General features: G+C 39.5%; 2 protein-coding genes across 2 annotated transcripts in view; both read right to left on the bottom strand.

The window, feature by feature from the left end:
• Window positions 1-11,562, bottom strand: part of LOC307263631 (uncharacterized protein) — a 138,659-nt gene extending 127,097 nt beyond the window's left edge. The window contains exons 1-6 of the mRNA XM_080044824.1: window positions 11,488-11,562; window positions 8,141-9,944; window positions 4,119-4,292; window positions 2,355-2,528; window positions 1,326-1,499; window positions 273-446 (exon numbers count right to left, since the gene is read on the bottom strand). Of these exons, the coding sequence (XP_079900950.1) occupies window positions 273-446; window positions 1,326-1,499; window positions 2,355-2,528; window positions 4,119-4,292; window positions 8,141-9,944; window position 11,488 (2,501 nt within the window). The 5' untranslated portion in view covers window positions 11,489-11,562. The remainder of the gene's footprint in view (window positions 1-272; window positions 447-1,325; window positions 1,500-2,354; window positions 2,529-4,118; window positions 4,293-8,140; window positions 9,945-11,487) is intronic.
• Window positions 11,563-11,859: 297 nt separating this feature from the next.
• Window positions 11,860-20,000, bottom strand: part of LOC307265558 (uncharacterized protein) — a gene marked incomplete at both ends in the record, with an annotated part of 60,134 nt that continues 51,993 nt past the window's right edge. Inside the window, 4 exons of the mRNA XM_080047317.1 lie at window positions 11,860-11,983; window positions 13,795-13,914; window positions 14,022-14,141; window positions 14,249-14,341. Coding sequence (XP_079903443.1) covers window positions 11,860-11,983; window positions 13,795-13,914; window positions 14,022-14,141; window positions 14,249-14,341 — 457 coding nt within the window. The remainder of the gene's footprint in view (window positions 11,984-13,794; window positions 13,915-14,021; window positions 14,142-14,248; window positions 14,342-20,000) is intronic.

Raw genomic sequence — 20,000 nt, 5'->3', positions numbered from 1 at the left:
AAACAAAAATATATTTCTCCTTCAACTGGTAAACGTTTGGTACTTAAATAAAAGTTGGGAGGAACATCAGTATTACAATGTGACAATTTACCAGAAAGGATGAACATACATTTACTTTTTTTTGTGACTGCAGACTAAACTTTGAACAAGAGAAATGAAGATATGAACAAAGAAAATGTATAACTTCATGGATGTAAGTTATGTTAGTACAGAAATAAGGTTTAATTGTTAATTTATAAGATCTACAATAGTAACAGAGTGAGTGAACTGACCTCAGAGTCTCCAGTCTACAGTGTGGACTCTCCAGAAAACCACACAGCAGCTTCACTCCTGAATCCTGCAGCTTGCTGTGACCCAGATCCAGCTCTCTGAGATGGGAGGGGTTGGACTTCAGACCAGAGGCCAGAGAAGCACAGCTGATCTCTGACAAACTGCACTCACTCAATCTGAATAAAGAATAAATGATATAAGTTTAGAGACAGTGTGTGTGTGTGTGTGTGTGTGTGTGTGTGTGTGTGTGTGTGTGTGTGTGTGTGTGTGTGTGTTCTGAGGGAAACAGTAATGATCAGAAATGTTATGCAAAAACAAACAGAAATGTATGGGAAACAAATAAATAATTCTCTTTCAACTGGTAAACGTTTTCAATGTAAACTAAAATTCAGACAAACTGCACCACCACAATCTGAATAAAGAATAAATGATTTAAGTTTAGAGACAGTGTTTGTGTGTGTGTGTGTGTGTGTGTGAGTGTGTGTGTGTGTGTGTGTGTGTGTGTGTGTGTGTGTGTGAGAGTGAGTGAGTGAGTGAGTGAGTGAGTGAGTGAGTGAGTGTGTGTGTGTGTGTGTGTGTGTGTGTGTGTGTGTGTGTGAGAGTGAGTGAGTGATTGAGTAAGTGTATGTGTGTGTGTGTGTGTGTGTGTGTGTGTGTGTGTGTGTGTGTGAGTGAGTGAGTGATTGAGTAAGTGTATGTGTGTGTGTTTGTGTGTGTGTGTGTGTTCTGAGGGAAAAAACAATGATCAGACATTATTAACTAAAACAATCTGAAATTAATGGAAAACAAAAAAATATTTCTCCTTCAACTGGTAAACGTTTGGTACTTAAATAAAAGTTGGGAGGAACATCAGTATTACAATGTGACAATTTACCAGAAAGGATGAACATACATTTACTTTTTTTTGTGGTTGCAGACTAAACTTTGAACAAGAGAAATGAAGATATGAACAAAGAAAATGTATAACTTCATGGATGTAAGTTATGTTAGTACACACATAAGGTTAAATTGTTCAATTATAAGATCTACAATAGTAACAGAGTCAGTGAACTGACCCCAGAGTCTTCAGTCTACAGTGTGGACTCTCCAGAAAACCACACAGCAGCTTCACTCCTGAATCCTGCAGCTTATTGTTACACAGATTCAGCTCTCTGAGATGGGAGGGGTTGGACTTCAGAGTAGAGGCCAGAGACGCACAGCTGATCTCTGACAACCTGCAGCCACTCAATCTGAATAAAGAATAAATGATGTAAGTTTAGAGACAGTGTGTGTGTGTGTGTGTGTGTGTGTGTGTGTGTGTGTGTGTTTGTGTGTGTAGGCGTGTGTGTGTGTGTGTGTGTGTGTGTGTGTGTGTGTGTGTGTGTGTGTGTGTGTGTGTGTGTGTGTTCTGAGGGAAACAGCAATGATCAGAAATGTTATGCAAAAACAAACAGAAATGTATGGGAAACAAATAAATAATTCTCTTTCAACTGGTAAACGTTTTCAATGTAGACTAAAATTCAGACAAACTGCACCACCACAATCTGAATAAAGAATAAATTATTTAAGTTTAGAGACAGTGTTTGTGTGTGTGTGTGTGTGTGTGTCTGTGTGTGTGTGTGTGTGTGTGTGTGTGTGAGAGTGAGTGAGTGAGTGAGTGAGTGAGTGAGTGAGTGAGTGAGTGAGTGAGTGAGTGAGTGAGTGAGTGAGTGAGTGAGTGAGTGAGTGAGTGAGTGAGTGTGTGTGTGTGTGTCTGTGTTTGTGTGTGTGTGTGTTCTGAGGGAAAAAACAATGATCAGACATTATTAACTAAAACAATCTGAAGTGAATGGAAAACAAAAAAATATTTCTCCTTCAACTGGTAAACGTTTGGTACTTAAATAAAAGTTGGGAGGAACATCAGTATTACAATGTGACAATTTACCAGAAAGGATGAACATACATTTACTTTCTTTTGTGGTTGCAGACTAAACTTTGAACAAGAGAAATGAAGATATGAACAAAGAAAATGTATAACTTCATGGATGTAAGTTATGTTAGTACAGAAATTATGTTAAATTGTTCAATTATAAGATCTACAATAGTAACAGAGACAGTGAACTGACCTTAGAGTCTCCAGTCTACAGTGTGGACTCTCCAGAAAACCACACAGCAGCTTCACTCCTGAATCCTGCAGCTTGTTGATACCCAGATCCAGCTCTCTGAGATGGGAGGGGTTGGACTTCAGAGATGAGGCCAGAGACTCACAGCTGATCTCTGACAAACTGCAGTACCACAATCTGATCAAAAGAATACATGATTTAAGCTTAGAGACAGGGTGATTATGTGTGTGCGTGTGAATGAGTGAGAGAGAGAAAGTGAGTGTGTGTTTGTGTGCAAGTGAGTGAGTGAGTGAGTGAGTGAGTGAGCGAGCGAGTGAGCGAGCGAGTGAGCGAGCGAGTGAGTGAGCGAGTGAGTGAGTCTCACTGTGTTTCTCCTTTGACTAGTAAACGTTTTCAATGTAAACTAAAATGTTAGTTGGAGGAACTTCAGTATAAAAATGTGACAATTTTCCAGATTTGTTCAGATTTTAACTGTGTATCTCAACATGACTTTGTTCTTATCAATGATCTTTTCTCTACAATGACTGGAGTGACTTTATCATTGTGTTGTTGTGGATCATCATAATATCAGCCTTCTACAGACGTCCTCCACATGTCACCACAACATTAATGCATCTAATCATATCAAAGCCGTCTCAAACTCAAACAACATATCCGCAGCCATAACTGTTGTTTACTATCACGACTTCCACGGCGCATGCACAGCACTGTCGATATCTGGTTACGTCCGCCCCAGAGCACCAGACAAAGGGCTCTGGCCCGCCCATATCAGATACAACGATTTGATTGGCAACATAGTTATTGAGCTTCAATGGATCGTGCCCAGACCAACTGGCTGAGCAAATTGAATTTGCAAGCGGCATGTCTGGATTTCCAGGTTAAATGTTTACCGTTCAAATGATATAATAAATAACTAATAGATAGATATGGTGGTGTTGTGAAATGATTCCGATAATAGGGGAATGACAATGAGGCTATAAATGTTCCTTTACATTTTCTGTGTACTATGCAGTACTTTTTTTTCCATGAATCATTCTGTCACTTCACCCCTCCTCCCCCAAAAAAACCTACTCAGATCTCCACAAACTGATTTGCACGCATGCATGTTGGACTAACAAACTGTTTATTTCATTTCTTATGTTACCTTCTTCTTGATGTGTTTTTAGCTTACAGGAAAATGTTAAAAGCAGAGGTCCACATTTGTTCCAGTCTTAAAACAACATGCCATATGTACATTAAAAGAGTTATTGGTGGCAGTACGCATTTCTCCTGTCCCTACTGAGTAATAGAAAAATAAGCACCAAATTCCCTCTCTGAGTTACCTTTTCTCCACTGCAGCTGGACAAGGAAACACTGTCTAACACTAAATACTTGATATGTTTAAGCCATCTCTCTCTCTCTCTGAACAGACTCTCTCTCTCTCTCTCTCTCTCTCTGTCTCTCTCTCTCTCTCTCTCTTTGCAGCCCGTTTCGATCTTTTATCATTCATATCCCTCACACACTCTACAGCCTCACCAGTACTGACACCATCACCACTGACTGATGGACCACAATGTGAGTCTGTAAAAGCTGAAAACTGTCATCTCTATACTTTTCTTTACTTTAACAATTGTTCGGCCATTTTGAAAAAATTATATTTCTGAACCAGATGACATTTCTTCAGATTTGTGCTCAAGCAAATCCTGAACATCTATGAACCAAAACTTTAAAACGTCGGTCAACTGAATGAACACAAAACACTATATATTCTACAGTCAGTGAACTGACCTCAGTGTCTCCAGTCGGCAGTTTGGACTCTCCAGTCCGGCACAGAGAAGTTTCACTGCTGAATCCTCCAGGTTGTTGTAGGTCAGGTCCAGCTCTGTCAGATGGGAGGGGTTGGACTTCAGAGCTGAGGCCACAACTTCACAGTGAGTCTCTGAGAGTTCACAGTAAGAAAGTCTGTAATGACACATTTATTACAAAATGTTATAATGAAAGAAAACAGTTTGACACTTCCTGATTTGAGAAACATTTGCTCTTCACGTCAGAGGTTCAGCTCGTCTTATCTCAGTGTTTGACATGAAACAATAGTTCTCATCACTCTCTCACCTGCAGATATTCAATCTTTGTTTTGCTTTAATCTTGCAGATGAAGGATTTATTTTAATTCATCAACCTGCCAGGGACTACAGGTGAAAATTAGCCTGCATGGCTAAATCTGGCACATTTATATGTTGAACTTTGGTGCTCATGTTTATCAATGTGCGCTGTCCCTTCTAAATAAAGAAATCTAAAAAATGTAGTTACAATGCTGCTCTAATGTCCACAATCTGTCAGTGTGGTCTGGTCCCTCAAAGTCATCATGAGGCCACCTCGATCAGAAAACATTTTCACAACTCAATGATTTCTTAGATCGCTACCTGCTGCTGTCAAGTTCACGTAAGTGGGAATATTCAGTGACGCTCAGAGCTGTTGTCAAAACAGAGGTATGCTACCAAGCATCACACATTGAGGTGGCTAACTCCAGACACTAGAAATGTTATGTATTTATTTGACCACCACTTTCCCAGATAGTATACTAAATATACTAAAAGCATTTCTAGTATATATGCAAAGTATACTGACATTGAATTTTTAGTGCATTACATAGAACAAAACAAATATTAAAAAATATATTGCCAGTACCTTTTAACATACTTTTACTGCATTGAAAAAAGTATTTCATTGTGTTAGAAATATGGAGAAAGTATATTTAGTATATTTTCTTAAAGTATATTTAGTTTAACAATTAAACATTTTAATGCAATATGCTAGAAGTTGTATTAATCAAAACACCTTAAATTGTACTAAATATATTGGAAGTTTCACTAAAGGCATAAATACATTAAAAACATATTTTTCTGTATTTATTTGGATATTATCACTTACCAAAATAGTACACAAGTGTTTAAATATACTTAAAGCATTTAAAATAAACTTATTCAAAGTAACTGATATTGAATTTATAGTACATTAAAGAGGACCTATGATGCTTTTTGACTTTTATGACCTATAAACGTTGTTATGATGATTCATAGTCATGCTTAACCATACTAAATTATCAAATAATGACTTACATGCATTTCGACGTATTCCCTGCTGACCGTCTGGGGTGTCTGTGCAGAGCACTAAACACTATTCTAGCCAGTCGAGAAGTCACGTCTTCAAAGCGGTCTACCCTTTCATAATTGGTGACGTCGCATAAAAATTGGTGATGTGACCACGCGGATGTTTCCATGTATGGTAATGCTGTCACTTCCCTGTTCGCGTCTGCCTCGCGCCCTTATAGGTCCATGCTCGCGCTTCCCGCCACTGAAAGTGTTTCGGAAGGAAGGTAACCAATCACAACGGAGTGGGGTTTGCAGGAGGGGGGGGAGGGTAGCGGAGATGGCCGATGCACAGGCGGAGGGAGCGGAGATTGCCGAAGCACACACACTCAAGTGTTGACAGGATGTGCTGGATCGCCAAAATAAAGCTGGGAACACACCGCATTGGCCGCCTGCGGCGGTTGGCCGCGTGAATGCAGGAGGTTCGCCGCTTGGTCATATTGGGCCATGTTCACCGCAGTCGCCGCCGCGGCCAACCGCAGCCTCATCGTAGGCAGCGGTTGGCCGCGTGACAGCAGGAGGCTCGCCGCTTGATCATATTGGGCCATATATTCCTGACGCCGACGCCGAGATCAGACCCGTCACACTTACGGTGCAACAACAACAATAACATGGTCCAGCTGTGCCAAAAAATACAGATGTAGGTTCACTGTGTAACCAGCGGCAGTCTTGTCACAAATATCATTAAAACAGCCTGAACACGCACCCCGATCTCAAATACACACACATTAACAGCAATTCAGCAACATACTAAACACATTAACAACAGCAGTGTGTGCTCAGCGGCTAAAATAAAGGCAAACATCAGCCTACCTGAAAGTGAAAGTGTGCCGGCTGACGGAGGACAACACCGGTTCTTCGCTGCACTATATTGGAATTCCACACGGACACCGCCGTCAAGTTTGGGTATATTATCCTCAGGAACAGCACACAGCTTGGTGAGTTTCACTATGCTAACCGGCGCTACCTTGGCTAAAGTACAACCAACAGCTAAATAGATGCAAAATAGCCTACACATATTTGCAGAATGTATTGGAAGCCCGATGTCCTCACTCCACACGCCCACCTCGTCTTGCAGACCACCGCCACCGGGCAATCTCAACGCTGATTGGCTGTGGAGGCGCGGTGCCCGGCGGCGCTGCAGAAAAAGATGAAAAATTTCATCTTTTTCTGCAGCGCCGTGCTCGCCGCACAAGCCTTCGATTCACGCTCCTTCGATGACACAATTTCTATGCGCCGCTAATGGCCGCGCTCCCGATTCACGCGCCTCTCATGAGGCGCGGCCACGCGCCGCGCAAGCCCCCGCCGCCGGCCGCTGGACGCCGATTATTGGGTGGACGCGCGGCCACGCGCTAGTACATTGACTTTGTATGTAATCTCGCCGCGCGGCCAGTGCGGTGTGTTCCCAGCTTAAGAGAAAGAGCTTCCCGAAAATCTACATAGTTTTTTGTGATGTGATTCGTGTCAGGTTGCTCTATAGCAGTGTAAAACAAGAAATCAAGACCAGAAAAGTAGTATAATAGGTCCTCTTTAACATACTTGTACAACACAAATATTTAAAAAATATACAGCCAGTGCATTTTATTATATTTATTGTGACACATGGAAATGAAAAACCTTTCAAAGCAAAGCTTCTGACACTCTATGTTCCACATACGATATGCCTACAGGTAGCACTGATAGTCAACTTCAATATTACATGTATAACAACTGACCTGATGAAACACACCAGGGGCTGGTACTCTGCCACACAGGCTTGTACAGTAGGCACTAGGCATGATGGGAGCATCACTTCATCCACCTCTCTTCTTACCCTGATGCCCCCATCACTCTGGAACAGGGTCAATCTGGTCTCATCCGACCACACAACCTTTTTTCATTGCTCCAGAGTCCATTCTGTATGCTCCCTGGCAAATTGAAGCATTTCATCCTTTTAAGCCCCACTGATAAGTGGTGTTCTTAAGGCTACATATCTGCATAGTCCATATCCCTTATGTTCCCTGCGCATTGTGCATGTGGAAATGCTCTTAATTTCACTATTTAAGACAGCCCGGAGTTCTACTGTCGATATTTAAAATTTTGATGCAACCAATTATTTGTATTTATTTTAATTGATCTCCCATTATGATCATTAAAGATTTTTTCAGACCACATTTCTTCCTCAAAAATGATGGTTCGCACTTATCTATCCAGATCCAGATTTTAATAATGCGTTGGACAGTTCTTAACAAGATTTTAGTAGTTTCATCTTCTCCTGAGTAGTTGTTTTGTTTTATACAGGCCAATAATTTCACCTCTCTGAAACAGAGTTACATCTTTTCGAAACCAGAGCATATGTCTTCTGACATGGTTCTTTAAGAAATAAGAAGCTATTCACTGCATCAGTTAGGGTTAAATAAGTTGTTGCCACCGCGAAGTCCCTTACATCCGTGCATACAGTAGTGTATTTATTAAAAGTACACTTAGTGTAATGCAATATTATATATATTTTCTATATTCAGCATCTGAAACAGCTCAATAGGTGACAAAATACAACCAACAATTTCTGTACTAAACAAGTGAAACACTATTTTATGAATAAGAAGAATAAAAGCTTGTATAATGTGTATATGTATAGAACTAATCCACACTTTTTAATAATATTCATCACATCTGGACTTACAGAGCCTTTCTGCAGTTCCTCACAGCTGGAATCAGTCTCCATCTTCCCTGCTCTGATGTGTTGTACTTCTTCAGGTCCAACTCATCCAGAACCTCCTCTGACATCTGCAGCATGTAGGCCAGAGCTGAGCAGTGGATCTCAGAGAGTTCCTTCTCTGATCTGTTCTCTGACTTCAGGAACTCTTGGATCTCCTGATGAACTGAGAGGTCGTTCATCTCCGTCAGACAGTGGAAGATGTTGATGCTTCTGTCAGGAGAGATCTCATCACTGTTCATCTTCTTCAGGTTGCTGATGACTCTCTGGATGATTCCTGACCTCTTGTCTGTTTGACCCAGCAGGCCTCCTAAGAGTCTCTGGTTGGACTCGAGAGAGAGGCCATGAAGGAATCGGACAAACAGGTCCAGGTGGCCATTTTTGCTTTCAAGAGATTTCTCCATGACTCTCCTCAGGAAGACATCCAGGGATTTATCATTTTTGTCCCAGTCTTCTCCCAGGAAACCCTTCAGCACCTCTGTGTTGTTGTTGGTGAAACAGTGGTACATGTAGACTGCAGCAAGAAACTCCTGAATGCTCAGATGAACGAAGCAGTAGACTGTTTTCTCAAAGATCACACTCTCTCTTTTGAAGATCTCGGTACAAACTCCTGAGTACACAGAGGCATTTGTGACATCTAGACCACACTGCACCAAGTCTTTTTGGTAAAACATGACGTTTCCTTTCAGCAGTTGTTCAAACGCCAGCCTCCCCAACTTCAGAAGAAGTTCCCTGTCTGCCTCCGTCAACTCAGGACTGGTACCATGTCCCTCTTCATACTTCTCCTTCTTCCTCCTAGTCTGAACCAACATGAAGTGTGAGAACATGCCAGTCAGGGTCTTAGGCAGCTCTCCTCTCTTGTCTGTAGTCAACATGTGCTCTAGAACTAGAGCAGTGATCCAGCAGAAGACTGGGATTAGACACATGATGTGGAGGCTCCTGGATGTCTTGATGTGTGAGATGATGCTGCTGGACAGCTCTTCATCACTGACTCTCTTCTTGAAGTATTCCTCCTTCTGTGGGTCAGTGAAGCCTCGTACTTCTGTCACCCTGTCAACACATTTAGGAGGGATCTGATTGGCTGCTGCAGGTCGGGAAGTTATCCAGATGAGAGCAGAGGGAAGCAGATTCCCCTGGATGAGGTTCGTTAACAGCACGTTGACTGATGACTCCTGTGTGACATCAGACACAACCTCTTTGTTGTTGAAATCTAGTGGAAGTCTGTTTTCATCCAGGCCGTCAAAGATAAACAAAACTTTACAGACAGCGAGCTGCTCTGCTGTGACCTTCTGTAATGTTGGATGGAAATCATAGAGCAGCCTGAGAAGACTGTACTGCTTATTTTTGATCAAGTTCAGCTCCCTGAACAAAAGCGGAATCAGCAGACTGACATCTTGGTTTTCTAAGCCCTCTGCCCAGTCCAGAGTGAACTTCTGCACTGAGAAGGTTTTTCCAATTCCAGCGACGCCATTCGTCAGAGCGACTCTGATGTCTTTGATGGGCCCCTGTTGGTTGGGTAAGGCTTTAAAGATGTCGTGGCACTTGATTGGAGTGTCATGGAGGGTCTTCTTCTTGGAAGCGTTCTCAAGCTGCCTGACCTCATGTTGGGTATTAACCTCTTCACTCTGTCCCTCTGTGATGTAGAGCTCAGTGTAGATCCTGTTGAGGAGAGTTCCACTTCCTGCTTTATCCGTTCCTTCAGTCACACGTTCACATCTCTTCTTCAGACTGATCTTATGTTCATCTAAAACCTCCTGCAGACCAGCACTCACTAAAGAAGAGACAAAATAAAGAAAATGTGACAGAAGGATGATTATGTGCATTGCCAATATGAAATTATCCGAACTATGGAAATGAACAATATGTTGACTCAACAACCGATGTTTGAAAGATTTTGAAAATCAGATGGTTTCCCACTTATTTATTGCCAGTTTTCTTATTGGTTTTAAATTCCAACCATTAACATGCTAAATTCTGACTATTTATTTATTCATTATGTCGATTGGGCCAAAAACCTTGAGTCTACTACACTGTAAGAAATTTCCCTGTAAAAAAACATTAATCAACTGGCAGCAGGGTTGCCATTTTCTTACTGTTAAATTAACATTATATGACTGTCAATAAAATTGACAGGATTATGCTGTTAATGAAGAAAACTGTATGAACCTGTTTTTTCAGTAAAAACAGTAATCAACTGGCAGCAGGGTTGCCATTTTCTTACTGTTAAATTAACATTATTTGACTGTCACTAAAATTGACAGGATTATACTGTTAATGAAAAAAGGGATGAACCTGGACTAAATGTTTGTTATGTTGTTTGCACCGTGAGTGAAGGGGATGTTATATTTCATTGGGCAGATGTGTTTCATCCCTATATAAGTTTACTATGTCCCCTATTTGTTCAAATGCTAAACACAGAGAGCAGCTTCTGTTTGTTACTTCAAGACACTTTTTACAATATATTAAGTTCAATGGAATGATTCATTTCTATTGTAAATTGTCTCCTGAGTTGAACTAGGGATCTTGTTTAAGATTTCCACAAACCGTTTGTTATAACCAAAAATAAGAGTTAGTTCACACAGAAATGTTTTATTTAAACAAAATGCATAGTGAGGTAATGGAATGAAACATCCCCTTTACTGAGGGTGCAAATAGCAACATAACAAACGTTTAGTCCAGTGCAAGTCATTGTGGGAAAGGGGGCGTCTCTACAATACACTTTGTTGTGCTTACTTGATTTATCTAAGGCAATCCGTTTCCTTAATTCTACTGAGTAAACACAACTCTTCAGTTAAGTAAGACTAACTTGGTTTAATTACGTTAACTGCAATTTCCATTTCCAAGTAGATATAACTCAACTTTAAGTAAACTTAACCAGAGGATATACAGTAAACAACACTTATTAGTTAAGATGTGGATGGATGAGGATTAATGAAGAAAACTGTATAAGCTTCACATGTGCAGGCAGCTCATGTCAAGTTGTCCCTTCCAAGTTTGATGGTAAATTAACAGGAAAGTTCAGTATTTTTGAAAAACATTACCGTTCCGTAAAATAACAGCAAAGGACTGTAATTTAACAGACTGCCTTTTATTTTAACAGTTAAATGCTGTTTTTATAAATAACAGGTAAATGCTGTTGAAATCCTGCTGTAAATTTACAGCAATTGTTTACAGTGTACTAGATACAGACGAGGATGCTTTGACTAACGACACTGCTTTTGCCTCTCTGCATAAGGCCTACAATGGCCGCGTCCTCCATGTTGGATTCAAACCATATTATTTCAGACATGATGACATCAGCTGGTAGATCTTACTTTGTACAGTGCTGGTCTGAGTGGCTCTCTGCAGTCCAGGTCTGGTTCTGGATCTTTGTTTACACTCGGGATTCATCTTCCTATAAAGACATTTCTTGATTAATACATTATTTGTTGATTCAACAAATATCAAGATTTGTCCACAGATAATCTCAGAGAACAGTCAAAGTTTTGTTGCTTTTCGTTTGGAATTTAACATTCAGCCTGAAGGTAAAATTATTGCTCCATTATTTCCACTCTCCCACTTTCATTAACACTGAGTTTTCTAAAGGTTTCTATGATAGCATTTTATCGATCCCCGTCTTATTTTTTGTTGCTATTATTAAGAGTTTTAGTAAATATTCAGGTAATGCTCTGTTAGTATCAGTTCACTTACTGTGTGTCTGAGGGTCCAGGTTCATTACTGAAGTCTGGTTGAAAAACTTTGGACCGGTCACTCTTCATAGACAGACAGCTAGGGGATGGAGACTCTGATCTCTGTCCCTGGTACTGAACCCTGCAAACACAAACAGGTTTTTATTAATAACACATGAATCCTTGATAAATACTCAGTGGACAGAGCCGTTCAGAAAGCTCTAAATACACAAACTGCTGCTGCTCTTAGATTAGATTACAGTTTTTTCATCCTACCCTCTGACCTTCAGCACAGGAGGATGGAGGTAAACTTTATGAATAAGTAATTTGTATTTGTAGAAAATATTCAAAGGTGTATCACTGTTTGAAGTCACGGAGAAAAATGCTTTGGGAGTTGCAAACTTGTTTTTCTCCCTGTCTGAGCCATAATGGGAATATAGAAATAATGAAATGGAAATAATAATTGATACAGCTATGATAAAGTTGAGTTGGTATTCTGTCTGGCTCCCCCTGTAGACCAGGGTTATTATTGTATTCACTCACCTAATGAAGGGATTTAAATCACCTGGTTGTATGTGAAACAGATGAGAGTGAAACGGGGAAGCGGCAGACTGTTTTTTGACCGCAAATTGAACATCGCAAATCGCAAATGTTTGTTTCAGAGTTTAGCGAATTAAGAAGAATACTTTTGTTTGAAGCTTTGCCTAATAAAGCACCTTTGTTTGAACTTCAATTCAGCGATTGCTTTGTTTTGATTTTGGATTGCGCGTCATCTACCCCGCTCCTATAGTGGCTTACAATCTCTTACAAAAAGGCCACTATACTCCCCTTCCCCTTCCCCACAAACACAAAACTACAGTAACACCTTCTCAAAAACTTAATTACATGTTCACAAATCCAATATCATGAATCCAACATTCTAAAAATCATCAACGACATTTTGTTATGGTAGCGGGTTGCAGGCAGGCAGGAAACACAGGGAAACACACCACAACAAGACAAGGAACAGACAGACCATGACACATTTTTGCTAAATGTTTTGAAGTGAATATGTTGCAAAAACATAAACACAGCAGTGTCAAACAATGTGAAGAAATGTGTGAATTTATACCTTCATACAGAGCAGACAAACACACCACCACACATTCTAGTGAGGCAGAAGAGATCATTGAGAGGGATTGTTTTCGTGTGACTTTAATTTATTTTTTAATTAAAATGTTGCATAGTCAGCCTTTAATATCAGAGACCTAAATGCCGTATACAATAATGTTATAAAATATGTAATGGAATACACATGTACATAACTGTAAATAAAACTATAATTTAGTTTCCCTCTTATTTCTTCATTGACAGCTGTTTTTACAGACAGTGTATTTTATTGTTCTTATAAACTGCCTGTCATTGTGTTATCATGAATTGTATGAGGACAATAAAACCGAACCTTGAACCAGAATTTGAAACAATAAAAGAACACAGAGATAACTAGGAGAGATATCAGCCGGTGCTCTTGAAATTGGAAAGTCAATGAAAAAAATAAAGCACAGAGGCTCTCACTCCAGACCCACACAGAGCCAAGGATAGTTCTTACAGCCCGGTTTCGACCCACACTAGGGTCTTCATCAGTGCTAAGCCTTTTATTCACAGTATACCACTGCTATGAATTTTGCTTTGTGATTATTTTTGTATATGTCATCTATCTATGACACCACGCGATTGGCCGACATGGCCCTGCCTCTGTCAGTTATATAATGAATCACATCTGCTCATTCTGCTTCAACGAAGACCATGATGTGTGTTGAAACCGGTCGGCCTTTGTATGTTTTAAACTTGACATGCCCTGGCTCTGTGCGAGATTTCCTGAGAGCCTCAGTAATTAATTCATTTTATTTTACAAAAGAACAGTGTTGTAAAAAAGATTATCAGACAACATTAACTGAATCCTCGTTATCTTACCTTGAGTCTGAGGGTCCAGGTTCAATACTGAAGTTTGGAGGAGAACGTCTGGACAGATCACTCTTCATAGACAGACAGCTGGAGACTCCAGACTCTGATCTCTGTCCCTGATACTGAACCCTGCAAACACAAACAGGTTTTTATTAATAACACATGCATCCTGGATAAAGAACAGTGTTGTAATGTAGATTATCAGATAACATTAAACTGAATCCTAATTCACTTACCTTGAGCCGGAAGGTCCAGGTTCATTACTGAAGTTTGGAGGAGAACGTCTGGACAGATCACTCTTCAAAGACTCACAGCTGGAGAATCCAGACTCTGATCTCTGTCCCTGATACTGAACTCTGCAAACACAAAGATGTTTTTATTTACATCACATGAATCCTTGATGAAGAACAGTGTTGTGATGAAGATGATCAGATAACATTAAACCGAATCATTGTCATCTTACTTTGAGCCTGAGGGTCCATTACTGACGTCTGGACGGCTGGAGACTGCAGACTCCGATCTGTCCTTTTCCTCCGAGTCATTCATCTTCTGAGGTCTGAGAGGTAAACCAGTAACACTGGGGACACAGTGTAATGAGTCAGGAATAAATACGTATATCCTAAGTTTGATTTAAAAAAACCTTCCATCTTCTAGCAAACATAATAACAATCTGTTTAAAATACAACTGACAGACTTAAAGGTGTAGTGAGCGATTCTGGAGAACGCTTGTTGTCAAAATCACTTTTTGTCCAATCAGTGAATTTCTCCAAATGATCTAGAATGACTTACAGCTGAAAACGTGAGCAGGCTTTTAATTAAAGAGTTCTTCAGTTTTCTGGCTGTTGACGTGCACTGACAAATTAGTTAACCCCCAAAAAACTGGTATTTTCCTTTAACTAGTTGTTCAAAGATGTAGTGTAACAGATACCTTAGGCCTACAGTCGACACCAGACCCTCTGACGGTGAAATAAAATAATAAAAAATGGAATACTTACTCAGCGTCATCAATGTTCCTCAACAACTTCAATGGTCTGAATGAATCTCTCCAATCCAAGTTAGAAGACAAAACACTTTAAAAACGTCCCGGACAAAAGTGTCTCGTGTCTGCAAACGAAGCAGCAGATTCAGAAGTGAATTCCCGTAAACGGAGAGGAGGGCAGTGGCTCTGTTCAGGTGATATCCAGGTAAATGTTCAACAGACAAAACAATAAAACTGAGAGTGTTGTTCACTCAGTGCAGAGTCCATTTAGAATCAGCACAGCAGAAAGATAAGAACAGGCTGAGTGTTGATCCAACATTATTATTAATTTACTGTTAAAGAAGCTACTGTAGGGAGCAGAGAAGTCAAAAGTGAACCAAAAGGATTGACATTTAAATGGGTCAATCTCTTTGACCCAGAAAAATAATTTTAAATGTTTTCTCCAGTGAATGCATTAAACCTGCAGTGTGTAGAATTTTGGGTTTTATTTCCTAGCAGATTTTGTAGAAAGTAATTATAATATCCATAAGTACATTTAATTTAGTGCATAATAGCTGAAGTTTTTTTTTTAAATATTTTTTTCCCCCCTTAGAAAGGGTCTCATATATGTCCATATTTCTGCATATTTTGGACCAAGGCCTAGTGCCGCCATCTTGAAAGTGTCATAGTTGGAATGTCATCAGGTGCATTGTTTAAAATGCAGAATTGTTCTTGTCCTTGAAGGCCACTGTAGCTTCTGTTATTATTCAAAAGGGTTGGGGTTACCCAGGGAGCGTTGCATTCTAGAACTTTCTTGATGATGTCATATTACACACTGCACCTTTAACACTTACAGAAACTAAACTTAGTTATCTTGCTAAAAGTAGTTAGCTGATAGCTAGCCTAGCTGACAGCTAACTAAACCTAATATCTCAGTCAGAGTAGTAAACTAACAGCTAACTAAAGCAGTTCTTTCTGAATGTAGTTTGTTGTATCTCACAGGTGTAAAGAAGTTTTGACATACAGCTATTTATAAGCAGCTATTTTCTCTCGTTGTGGCTTTCGCTACAAAACAGTCAAGTTCACTGAAAATAAGCTAACAGGTCCCTGAGATATAAATATTATATATTTATCTATAATCTAATTAATTTAGTGTCTGAAAAACAGACATACAACAGTTTGTTTTTAACAACTGAAAATGTTGTTTTCAACATACATGAAGTGGTAGCTTATATCAAACAACAGTAAAGTGTTAGTGAAAAACACTAATTACACTGACATCGTGGAGCTTCTGTGTTCATTATGTTGTTCCTCTTCTGCCAGTAAGCTTATTGGAGAATCTCAGCTGAACCCGGCCTCCCTACACTAGACGGGTACAGCGGATAACCCAGTCCATTTTAAATGTCCGTTTGCATCCTTTGCACAATGAGTTTCAGCTACTCCCCTCTGGAAGAAGGTTTTTAGTTCCAAGGTCTAAAACCAAGCGTTTTAAAAACAGCTTTGTTCCAGCTGCAATCACGCTGATTGCACAACATTCATTTTGTTTGTGTTATTTATTTATTTGTTGATTTTTTAGATCAATTTATCGGGGTTTTATTATATCTGAATTATGTTGGTCAGTTTTAAGTGTCCAAATTTGGATTAGCACTGGAGCACTTTAATTGTTTTACCTACTGTATGTAACTGTCCCATTTGTGTTTGTGTGTATGTGATGTCCTAACTGTGTGACGGAAGCTCACTTTTAAACTGCAACACAAGTTTACCTACAGGTACGAATAAAGTAACCTGAACCTGCTACGAAGGCGAGATGGCGACCACTCAGGCTGAGAAGTGTCCGTCATTCGTTCCACTACCAACTTTTTCACCGTTTTGAGTTTCACCATCTACTGTAATATATCTAGATAGAAGTAGCCTACTAGATCCAAGTCACATCACAATCACAATGTTCATTATTTTAATAAGAGTATTTAGCTAATAGATGAAGCTAACTGGTAACATAACCTGTGTGATGCAATAGCAACTAAAGGCAACCCACGTCCAACCTGATTCTATCACCGCAAACAGAGTGGGAGCTGCTGCACGAGACAACCATAACGTTAGCCCTAAAACTACACTGTGTGGTGCTTGTCTGGGCTTTGGCTATATTGTTCTGCTGGATCGATTGATATTGAATATAAGGTGACTAGTGGCAGTGTTCTAATAGGCTAATATAGAATATCATTCACTCACCAAAGCTGAGGACTCACTTGAAAAGAAAGGCAGCGCGGCGGTCCTTCCTCCGGGAAAACATTGCAATAACTTTGGTAAATCCTTCCCGCTCAGAACAAAAATAGTCCCCGTGATTCATTATGGTAGACTAGGCTAAAACTTCACAACTGAAATAAAAGTTTAGCTAGTTAGCTATTAGGTGAAGCAGCGTAGATCAACTGCTCGGATTGTTTTTATTTTCTCCTGGTCACGTCACACATTTTGCGCGGCAACTTGTTGCTAGGCAGATTTCATGGGACAAAAGCATTTCTGCCTCGATGCAAAAAACGTTCACTACTCTGTGTCCATGGTAACGGTGGGAGGGTTTTTAAGTTTGGTCCTTTTCTGGGATCTCGATATCTTTGCTCGATATGTTTTAATTTAAATTTCTTGATTTTAATTTAAAATTGTATTAAGTATAAATTAGTTTTTTTTCTGGGTTAACAGTTAAATAAATATAAACATATGCAGCTCTCGAAATAATTAAGAGACCAGTCTGGATGTTTCTTAAATCTTCATCTCTACATTACTTCATGGAAATGCTCTTAATGACAATAGTTTTATTGTGAATTTGATAGAAATGTTGTCAGTAGTTTATATTATAAAACCAAAATGTTCTATTCAAACATATGCCTATAAATAGTAAAACGAGAGACACTGAATATTTGGAGTGGTCTCTTCATTTTTTTTGGAGCTATATATCTGAAACACTACAATTGAGGCAAGAAGGCCTGAACTTGATTATTACGTTGAAGTATTTTAGTTGTGTCCATGTGTCAGAGGTTTAAGCCCTTCTTGTATGCCTGTGTGCTGTCTGTCTGTCTGTCTGTCTGTCTGTCTGTCTGTCTTTGTGCTATCTGTCTGTCTGCTGTGTTGTGTGGGTGAGTCTCAGTTCAATGTCGATGCAGCAGCGCCACCTTCTGTCCAAACCAACAAACTACAAGCTGAAGTCAGAGCTGCTGAGAGGAGGAAGAGGAGGACGCTCACACTCAACATGCTTTAGTTTAAAGGTGTAGTCAGAGATTCTGGAGAACGCTTGTTGTCTAAATCCCATTTTGTCAAAATCAGTGAATATCTCCTCATGATCCTCTACCTGTCTGTACTGTGTGTGGGCAGTGTTAATACACACCATAGACTCTGTAAACTGGCATGTTGCTAGCTACAGTGGGCCCCTTTTGTTTACAAACCCTTTATTTACATACCAGTTTACAGAGCCTAGGTTGTGTATTGTCACTAGTTGTTGTTTTTCCATTGCACACACAGTACGGACAGGTAGGGGATCTTCAGGAGATATTCACTGAACATGTTCATATAAAAATCCCTAAAACATGTCTAACGTTATGTAAAATAGTTTCTGAATTACTATTGTTTAAAATCTTGCTTGTTTCCCTTTGCCTTGGAAGTGTGTGTTAAATAATTTTTGGCGTTTGAATTGCAAATATAACACATGGCTTAACAGAAATGCCTAAATAAACAAGTTATGTATATCGGGTAAAATATCATGGATAAGTAATTGGAAAATGTTGTGGTAATAATGTGTGGGAACCCTGAATATAAGTGTGTGTTAAATTAATTAAAACAATTTGAGGAATTCTTCAGTTGAGGATCAGAAGGGCTGAGGCGCATACGTAACAAGGTGAGGGCTGCACCTGTCACAGAGACACCGTGACGTCACCAATCATCATCTGCTTCAATCAAAATTTTAAGTGTGTGGACCTTAAGTGTAGCTGCTCTCTCTCTGTCTCACTCGCGGTGACACTTTAGAATGAATTAATACACAACATTTATCATCCTTCATCTTTATAAAAATGGCAGATGTCCTGGCCCACACAAAATACACGTTCTGCCTTTGCCAAACTGCATTTAGTTGTGAAACATTTGCATTTATGAATATAAAACTTCACCAGTCAACTCACACTATTGAGAACAAGTGTCTATCGGCAACAAAATCGACCAACTTAAAGGCCTACTTCACCGGTTGGAATATGAAGGTGTATTGAACTCGGAGATCCTATGAAGTATAAATGTGCAAAAAAAATTGAAATCGGCCTGAGAAAAGGCAGAAAGAGTGTTTTATGGTCTCACTGTCTAACCCTACATTTCTCTTTCTGTGATGTCACATACACCTTCATATTCCAACCGGTGAAGTGGGCCTTTAATATCAGCTCTGAATATCATTCCAGAATGAATGGACTGAATAGCGACCAAAAAACAAAATGTTCCAGCTTCCAATTTCCTCCTCTGTTGTCTTTTTGAAATTCACCTCAGGAGCCTCATCTAAACTGAATTTTTGTAAAGTTGATCAAACTTAAATGACGATATCTTTAATGTGGATGGATAAATATGCCTATAACTCTTTTCAGATGATTTACTATCATGTAAACTAACTAACTCCCCCACACTACATAGTTAGAAGGATTTGCGTGTATGTGTGTGTGACCTCTCCACACAGAAGTGACAGCAGTTATTTGTGTTTTGGGTGGAGTGTCCCTTTAAAGAGTGCCATTTACAGACACCAGTGTTGTACAGCGGTAAACAGATCCTCACACTATTTACTGAAATAAACGAGTTCTCTGTTTTTTCACCCACGAGTCACTTCATTCTTTGTTCTTGAGTCTTTTAAAGGTGCAGTGTGTAGAATTTATTGGCATTTTGTATAACAGACTTGGTAGAAAAAGGAATATTTATTTTCGCAAGTGTGTTTTATTTAGTGTAGGCCTATAATCTCTTGAAAATTATCTAAAATATATTAATGCTAGTTTTCTTTTTTTACTAGCTGCTTGTCCTTGAAGGCCACCGTAGCCACCATATCATTTCAGAATGAATGGACTGAATCTCAATTGAGAAAAATGTCTAACAGCTTTCAATTTCTTTCTCTCAAGCTCAGTAATTCACATCAAAATGAGATCTGAGACTCAAATTATTTTGTTTGGATGTCCCATTTAAAAGCTTGAAATTATGGGGTGTTAGTGTTGCCGTAATATAAAGGTATTAAAAAAATTATACAGGT

This window comes from Ammodytes marinus, assembly GCF_949987685.1.
Source record: "Ammodytes marinus genome assembly, chromosome: 2".
NCBI lineage: Eukaryota > Metazoa > Chordata > Actinopteri > Uranoscopiformes > Ammodytidae > Ammodytes > Ammodytes marinus.
This window is presented reverse-complemented; position numbering and strand designations above follow the sequence as displayed.